At 58.0% G+C, this 8955-nt stretch overlaps 2 protein-coding genes across 2 annotated transcripts; one reads left to right on the forward strand and one right to left on the reverse strand.

Annotated features, from left to right (window-relative positions):
• Nucleotides 1-1185: 1185 nt before the first annotated feature.
• BESB_074430 (uncharacterized protein) lies at nucleotides 1186-2274 on the reverse strand (the record flags this gene model as incomplete). Its single annotated transcript, XM_029365816.1, has 1 exon — nucleotides 1186-2274. One exon carries the CDS (start codon nucleotides 2272-2274, stop codon nucleotides 1186-1188), a length of 1089 nt encoding a protein of 362 aa, XP_029218300.1.
• A 3909-nt stretch (nucleotides 2275-6183) lies between these two features.
• BESB_074440 (uncharacterized protein) lies at nucleotides 6184-8955 on the forward strand (the record flags this gene model as incomplete). Its single annotated transcript, XM_029365817.1, has 1 exon — nucleotides 6184-8955. One exon carries the CDS (start codon nucleotides 6184-6186, stop codon nucleotides 8953-8955), a length of 2772 nt encoding a protein of 923 aa, XP_029218301.1.

The following is an 8955-nucleotide window of genomic DNA, read 5'->3' on the forward strand; positions in this document are numbered from 1 at the left end:
ACAGAACGATATCTTGCCCAGTTATTTTCTATAGGGCTGCCACGGATATTCACGAACCAGCAGCTCGCGCAGTACAAACACCCTCACGTCTGCAGAGAGCAATACAGAGAACAGCGACGAGGCGGACCTGTTGAATACGGCACAACGAATTCCTCAATCTCATGAGCGACGGGGTGTCTGCCGCTATGCCCCTTAATACTGGAAGAAACAGCTCCTGCAGGAACGCATGTTTTTGCGCCAGCGCCCCAGGAAAGCTCCCATGTGAGTTCACCCGCGTAACTGCAGGCGTCGTGGACGACTCCATCTTCCAGGCAATATATACTGCCGAGGCAGAACGCTGAACGTCCAGGTCAAAAAAGCCACTGGTTCCCAGAAGACCAACCCGTTACAACAGAACCGTGAGAAGAAACGGCCAGTAAAAAAAAACCGGTTGATGCGAGAGATCAGCACAGCTCAGGAAATGGCGTAGCGGCCGTCCTGACATTCGTTCGGCACACCAGTTAGCAAACTTGGACTGAGCTGTTAGCCTGCTACCAAACCGAGACCTGCTCCCGCCATGCCTCGTAGGTGCAAATACCACTCGTGGGTGCCGATGGGATGCGGGAAATACTTGATGATTGAATGTCAGGACTAAAACGCGATTCCATGCAAAACAGCGCACGGGCACGCCTGCGTCTAATTCGGCCACACAACTGGACACACGCCGGAACTGGTGATGAGCTATTGCTTGGAATCTGTCTGTAGACGGTTTTTCGGGCTAGAGCCTTCTGCACCCTCCGAATGAGGCCTAGAGTGCCCCTTGATCCACGAGCTCTCATCCAGCTTCCGGCACAAAGTTTGTGCGACGCGCTACAAATGAGAATACATGAAATTTTCCTTCATGCTTGTTGTGTGCAGTTGAAAGCCCAATGAAGCTCCGTCCCGCAGCGTGTGTCTTCAACAACTGAACCAGCAAGTCACACAGGGGTGCCGTCTGCGGGCTTGCCGTGTTCTGTCATGGGCGTGTACTCCGTTGATCCTTCGCATTCAGCTGCACAGCCGCGGCTTGAGTCCAGGACGCGCGTGCTCAGTATACCGGTGACAGTAAACCAGCATTCACGGACGACACAAGAGGCCACTTTTCACTGAAAACGGTATTTTCTGTAAATGGTTACCCTGTCGCCCTCGGCAGCGCACGCACAACACCTACGACGAATCGTCGTAGTATCTAGCAGGAACGGCATACCTGGGCTGAATGTTGAGGTACTGGCGCACGTCCTCAGCAGGGGGAGATTCCAAGTCCCCCTTCTGCTGGCGACGCGGCAGCCGACTTTCTAAAACCTGGTCGCCGTGTTGAATGGGTACCTGCACTGCCTCTGCGGGTTGACGTGTACGTTCGCGCTCCCGCTGGATAAATGCTGCATACTGCCCTGCTGAAGGACCGTAAAGGAGATCCGTATCTCCGTAGCCGCCCTCATCACCTGCCAGCCAGTACATTCCTAAAACACCAGATAGAACTGCTGCAACAACTCCCAATGCAAGCCTGCTTTTGAACCCCAGACTAGGTAGCCACCCGCCTGAGCTCGAAAATCGCTTCGCTCTCGCATGCATCTTTACAGGAAACGCGCCCGACGGGGATGACTTCCTCCCAACATCACCGTGAGCAAACCGCTTGTAAGGTCGCTGACCGGTGGCAGGTGTCTCCCGGTCTCTATTTGCCCCTATCATCCGGTGCCCCGCTCGAAGCCGGGCATCTATTCCAACTTCTCGTCCTGGCGGGGCCGCATCACCTGGATGAAAGAACCACCCATGAGCCACAGGAGGTACCGTTATCTCCGTTTGTGTTCCGACAGATACCGCACCGGAGGGCGACACCGCTCGCTCATCCGCTAGGCGCGTCTCAGCCGCTCTAAGGCCTTCACTGCTGAGTTCTTTTGCTTCGTCCAACCGGAATACATCCGGCCGAGAAACAAGAGCCGAATGAGGCTCCACTAACGCAGAGTTGGCATTATGATGCGTTTCAAATTCGGACTTCGACATATTCCTGAATTGATGCTGAAAACTATCTGCAACCCCACCTGCCTGAGAAACAACTCGTACGGCGGCTGAAGGAGCGAGCACACGTTCCAGCAAGCTCCGGTCACCCGTAAGAGAGCCATCGGCTGATTCTTCCACAGGTTTGGGCGTTAGCACGCCCTCATCAGGCACTGTCCCGCCGTCCGGATGGTGACCTTCTCCTTGGCTGCTGTCCTCGTTGGCATTTTGCAAAATTTCGCTTCTAACTTCCGGAATCATGTCACTCCGCGTTGCCCTGCTTGGGTGTGTTGTGTCGTTATCCGAGTTATCTTCTGAAAAAGGCATGGAAGCGGATGACCTGGATATACACGCTGCGTAAAACGCGTATGTTGCCCCCCATGAGAAAATACTCAAGAACAGGGGGGAACACAGGAAACGCATTCCGGCAAAGAGACTCTTCATCGAGGTATGCGAGCAAGCAGACGTGACGGACCTCCCCCTTCAAACACACCGGCTATAGGCGTCCTTCAAACCAGGTAGAATTAGTGCCACGGCGGAGCGGAACTCCCGATGTACGTGTCACACGAAGCAGCGAATCCTCTCCTACCGCAAACGCGAGAGAGGACCCCGAGGACAACACACGTAAGAGGTGAATAATAAGCGTGAAAGTCATAGCAATCAAGGACCTCTGGCACCATCTCTTTTTGTGCGTGTATCGTGGTCCCTCGATATTGCTTGCAAGCCTATATGGTGATCAGGTGTCATCCGCCACAGTGGTAACCTTATGATCCTGCTTTTTTGCCGCATACGACAGTTCGTTACTTCCTCCAACGAGAAGTACAGCGAAATAACTGGGTACGAAGTTCACGGGAACCGGTAACATAACCATATTGCCGAACCCGACGTACGGGCTCGCTGCGGTGTAAGTTTGCTGCTCAACTTCGGTCCCCATAAGACTGAATGAAGCCACAGCCCCCCAAAAAAACGGTCGCTGGACGGATAGTCCGAAGCTGTGCTTCTCGCTAAGCTACAGCTGTGGCGTCCGATCGATACACAAGATAGGCCCAATTACACGATTCCCTCAAATGCCCACGATCGCACGTGACATGTGGTCACGAGTACAACTGAGACGATCAAGGGTGTGGAACCCCGGCTGAGACCGCCAGCGCCAATGGGAAACCACGACCGCTCTGGAAATAATATTGGATCGACGTTCATGCTTCTGTTCGTGAAAGCAGAAACACAGCACTCCTCCCCACTTCAACGATCGATTTGCTCTGTTTCACCCGTAATTTCGTCGCCTTGCCTCCTGTCTGAGGAGGTTTCCCTAACCTACGGGACTGCCTGAAGGACTGACGGTAATCCTTTTAGTCCTCGAAGACTCAGGTGAGGCTGAAGTCATATACGCCTTCACAGAACCTCGGCTATAGGGATGCTCAAGAAAAAAAAGACATGATGAATGGCCTGGACATGTTTGAAACCCATTGCGACGAGGACCACCTACTCTACCGTCGCCTCACCCTTGCATGCCTTGCGAAATTCGTACGCGTGCACCAGCCGCGTCCGTAAGACTAATTTTATCCTAGTATTGACTCAGACGAGTTTTTTGGTTCGTAGGAATAAAGAAGCTGAAGTTCCCCGGTACCGTGGCAGCTCTGTGCGAGCACAACTCCATCGGACGGGACGATATGAGACGCCGAGGTGCACCCAAAGCTCGACCAGAAATATCGACGAAGACCCTCTTGCTGGGAAGAATAAGTGGAACTAAAGAATGAGCCATGTTGGAAAAAACTAAAGGAAGTGCGGAGATCCAGGGGTTTTTTGTGAGGCACTGGACTGTTCCTGGGAAAAGGAGGGGGAGAGAATCTTTTCTCCCAATCCCATGCCACAACGGAGGAAAGGGACGCTGCATCTGGCTAATTGCCGCACGGTTACGGAATGAAAGCTGCGCTTCCTCAAGCCTGGCCTGTCACGTGGGCCCTCTCGTTTGTTTTGTGCAGGCTCGAAAGGCAGGAGCGCCCCTTCCTCCGCTGCGGCATGAGATTAGGGGAGGAGAGTCTCTCCCCCTCCTTTTCCCAGTGACGGTTTAGTGCCTCGTTGGAGGATGCACGAACGCACATTCGTGATAAGGAGCGATGAACATCTGCCCTCGGAGAGGGTGACACTCGGTCACGAGCCGAGCCAGTTAGAGCTCTCGTGTTCCTTCTGCGGCTGGCTGCACGAGAAGGGAGGCTCACCCACGGTGCAGCACATGTAGGCGCTCGTTGCTTCAATGCGCATATCCCACCCGGAAATAATTCTAGATGGTACACACAAGTGGAATCCCAGAAGCGTGCATTTTAGCTGGATCCCGTTAAGAAGTTGCATGGATAATGCCATGATGCTGAACCGCAAAAAGACACGTAAAGTTGTTTACCAATGCCGACTGACCTCCGACGTCCCTAGCCATCAGTCCGCTGGTGGGACTCGCGACAGTTTAAACGCCCACCCGCACGCTGCAAACCAACCGATAATGACAACGTGCCTGACAGGAAGCCGACAGGCAAGAGGAGCGGAGAGCGCGTCACAGACTTGCAAGTGCAAGCGTTCTTACCATTCGGATCCGAGAAGCTACCGCATACACGTGACCGCACTCGAGTAAGACACACACGCTTGGCGCAGCGTAAACGCCAAAAAGCATTTGCTGAATACCTCCTCTGTGTTCTGTGTACATACGCCATCCGAGGGAACCTTGCAACTGGTGTGCCGGGCAAGGACCCGATACCTGTGGCATGCGTGTGACATTCCTCTTCTTCCCCTCGCCTGAGGTGCGTGGAGCGAAAGCTTGTCTGCTAGGCATGTTTGGCTCCCTCTCATCGGAGGGTTTACTCGGTCCTCTTTTCGTGATCCTAGGTGCCAGTGATGCGTCGACAAGGTGGGGGCCGCTGAGTATGTCGCCCGCCCGCCTGAGCTGAAGTCCTCATGATCTTTGCCCCCCCCGCTCGCAACCAATCGTGGCGAAGCCACCGAGATCATGGCCTCGTAACCCCTCATGCATGATCTAAGGCACTTTTCTTTCACACGTGTAGTCGCAGAAGCGGAAGTGTGAACAGTTCTCGAGCGTCCGGGTCGGGTGCTTTTCCGCCGGCGTCTTGCCCTGTGCACTGCAGCACACCAAAGAATCGACTGTGACTGTCCCAGCGGCTACTTGCACGGATATCCAAAGTGTATACGCCTCGCAGTCTGTTTCTGGGGCAGGGAACACACGGCTGCGGTCTCTTGCCGCGCCGCCGTTCAGAGAAAACAAGCAGACAGCTAGTGGGCGGGTTTGCTCCCCTCTGCATGCAGACTCGGGACTCTCGTTACACACATGCAGCAAGACACCGGTTTCACGCGTTATGGATATCGATGCCTTCGCTTCCGTTCACCGGTGTGTCGTTTTTGTATTGCCCCGTTTCTTCCGCCTAAATGCCAAATTACGCCGTCCGTTCTGAGACGCGGGCCCCCCCCAACTTGTTGACGCTGTTTCATGTCTCGTATAGCGTCGTCTACAGAACGCGTTCCCAGCATCCAGAGACTTTGCCATTTCAGGCGCACTAATGGCCGCGGGATAGGGCTGCCATCTTCTTTCTTGTCTCCAGACCGGCGCCGTGTGAGCATCCGTAGTCTTGTCTCCGGATGCCCTCTGTTTGTCAAAGCTTGTTGCGTTCCAGTCGTCTGCAAAGCGCCCCTTTGCGTATGCCACGATATCCTTTTCGCCAGCCTTCGTTCTTTGTATTTCTGTCACGGCCACAGCCCGCCTTCATTCTGCTGTCGACGTTGGCGCCTGTGGAGGGAGATATTGATGCGGCGCTTTCGACGCGCCGCTGCTCAGCCTCGCGCTTTGAGTCGATGCTAGGTCGTCTACAGCACAGTCGTCCCTAAACCTGGAACCGAATTTCCGCGCTGGACTTCCTGAGCTACATCCAAGTCGCCTTCCTCCCCTTTTTCTTGGCTATAAACGGGACTGGATGTTTCGAGTCCGGAGGGCCGACACGAGCGACGATTCGTTGTGGTCTCTGCGGCTCTCGCCCTGGCTCTGTCACGTGTGTAGGAGCGACCGTGTCTCCTCTGGAGCATGGAGATTTGTTGCTCGCATCTTTTTTCGAGTGAGAGGGGGCCGGTGGAAGAGGGGCGCCTCGTGGCAGACTTCCCGCGCTTGGCGGGATTATGTTTTCCGGCATCACTTTGAACTCTGCAAGCCCGAACGGCCTGCTGGAGAGCGACGCGGCAGGGGGCGGCACACACCTTTGCTCAGCGTCGCCGTTGGAAGATGAGACGCTTCTCCTTGGCGATGACGTTTGCCTCCTGCGGCCCTCGCCTCCTGCCTTCTCAGTCCGTAGTGCAGAGGACTCTCAGGCGACGGAGAGTCAGGCTCTGTCTTTCCAGGGACTTTCGCAGTCACAATGGTCGCCAGACACCAACACGCAGAGCAGCCAGGCTCTCGTGAGCCAAGATGGCTACTTCAGGTTCGGCCGGCGCTTAGGAAGCCAGCTTACGGACTCGGCCGAGGATCACGTACACCCGAGTGCAGCTGCCTGGACTCAAGCCAAGCGGCGAAGAGGAGAGGCACTCCGTCCGGACCAGAACCGGGAGGGACGATTGCCTGCAACGCCAGCGCAGAGCGCCGCAGTGAGAGCTTCCATCTCCTCGTCTTCTTGCCCCTGCTCTCGTTCAGAGTGCGAAAAGAAACGCGTTTCTCCTTCCGCACTTGCCCCGTCGTCTCTGGGCCGGAGCGATGCGCAGGGCTGCTGCGCCGCTGAGGACGCTGCCTCCTGTTCGTCCTCGACAGGAAAAGAGAAAGAAGGAACGTCGAGTCCTCCCAGAGACGTTTGTTCTTTAGGAGGGCGCGAGCCGAGGCCGGATCTCAAAAAAGGAGAGCGGATCCGCGACGCCGCGACCGGGGCGATTTTGCAGCACTTTCGCGGCCTTGGGTTCTCTCAAATGACCTCCTCAGATGAGGAGGAAGGCGTGGAAGCGGACGATGCGGTCGACGCCGGGGGTGCCGACAAAAGATGCGCAGAAGTCGCCGCGTGCGCGCCGAGCCCCGAACCGCAGACAGGCGAAGATGATCGTACAGACGAGAGGGAAAGCGGAGAGGGGCAGGAGGTAGCTGGAGGAGACCACGAGATACACAACACGCTTCTGACGGGTGATCACGCCTCTCCACGGCGGGCAAATGAGCCTCGTCGAGAAGGTCCATCCTCTGACTCTGCCACACCGTCTCTGCACTCTTCGCATCCTCCTCTGTCTTCTAACTCGTTGCCTCCCCTTCTGTCTTCTGCTGCTTCGTCTGCCGCGCGTCCAGGGCGTTCTTCATCGCCCGAAGACGGGGACGAAGACGAAGACGACGACGACGACGCGAAGACCGAGAAGGCAGAGGACGACGAGGACGGAGGCGACACTGCGATGGCCGCAGAAGCTGCGACGAATGCCGCCCCGACTCCCGCTTCTCCCTCCCGCACGCGTCCGTCCTCGCTTGCCGCCTCTTCTTTGCCGGTCACGTCTCCTCTCTCCGCTTCAACGGGCGCGCGCAGTTTGCCTTCTTCTTTGTCTGTGGCCTCTGCGATGCCCGTTGCAGCTCTGGCTTCCGCTGGTCCCCGCACGTCCTCCGCCGCTTCCTCTCCGGCTTGCTTCTCCTCGGCTGTAGCCGCGTCTTCGCTCTCGTGTGCCGCGGCGCCCTCTTTGTCTTCGCTTCGGGGGCAGCAGCCCGCGCAGCCTCCGCGGAGGCCGTCGGTGAGCTCTGACGACCTCGATGACCTGCTGAACGCGGATCTCGACGCCCACGGGGGCGAGACGCCGCCGCGGCCGGGCTTCGTCCGCCTCTCTGCCTCCGCCCCAGTCAGCTTTTCTGCCGTGGAACCCCCGACTGTTGGGTGCCCAGCCTCGCGTGTGCAGCGACTCTTCTTCTCGTCGCTTCCTTCGTTAGCCGTCGCCCACGCCGCGGACCCCCCTCCCTCCGCGCCCTCTCCGCGGGCGGTTTCCGCTTCAGGGCTCCAGGCCTTCTCTTCGGCCTCCGCCTCTGCATCGCTCTCCAGCGCTCCTTCGCCTCGCTCGCACGCTGCGGCGCTTGCTTCTTCGTGGTGCATCCCGTCTGCCTCGCGCCCCTGCCTGTCCTTTCCTGAGTCTCAAACGCGACGGAGGAGCGGAGATCCGCGGCGTCCAGCAGGCGCGGCTCTCGAAGACTGGGTGCTGAGCGCAGCGGCGCTTCGGATGGCGGCGGTCTGCGGCCAGGCGTCTGCCGCAGCTTTTCTGTCGAGCGCGGCGTCTACACCCATCAAGAGGCAGACGTTCACGCAGTCGCCCTCGACAGACGCGTTGCCTGTCTCCTCGCTCTCCGCTTCTCCCTCCTCTTGCTCGGTTTGGGCGGCCGCTTCGTCCGCCCCGTGGATTTCTCCGGCGCGCAGCGCTGCGTCGTCGCGCGAGACTGCCTCCGCGGCCGCGCCGCCTTGCTCGTCCTTCACTTCCGCCGGGGGCCAGTCTGGCCAGTCTGCGGCCGCCGTCTCCTCCTCTCTGAGTTCCGCCTCAGGCGCACTTGGACACTCGCCGCCTGCGACCGTGTCGCGCTCGCGGATCCGCGAGGAGGGCGCCGACGCGTGGGGCGCCTTTTCGAGGAGGCCTTTCGCGGGAGAGGCCGCGCCGCAGCCGCAACGCGCCGGGAGCGCTCTTCAGTCCGCGCCGGCGCCTTCGGACCGCGCGGCTGCATGCGCGTCGCCCCAGCCATCTGCCACGGGCGGGGCGGGAGCTAGGGAAGCAGAAAGAGGAGGAGAAGAGCCCAGGAGACAGCTGGGCGAAGAAGTGAAGGAGAAAGCGAGGGAGAACTCGCTCGCGCACAGCGTACAGGGCTTGCGGCCTCTGGCGCAAGGCTCCGTGGACACTCGACAAGACGAAGAAGACGAAGCACTGCTGCTCCTAATGGACGATGGCAGTTTCGCTTTTTGA

The sequence above is a fragment of the Besnoitia besnoiti genome (genome assembly GCF_002563875.1).
Source record: "Besnoitia besnoiti strain Bb-Ger1 chromosome Unknown contig00007, whole genome shotgun sequence".
In the NCBI taxonomy this organism is placed as follows: domain Eukaryota; phylum Apicomplexa; class Conoidasida; order Eucoccidiorida; family Sarcocystidae; genus Besnoitia; species Besnoitia besnoiti.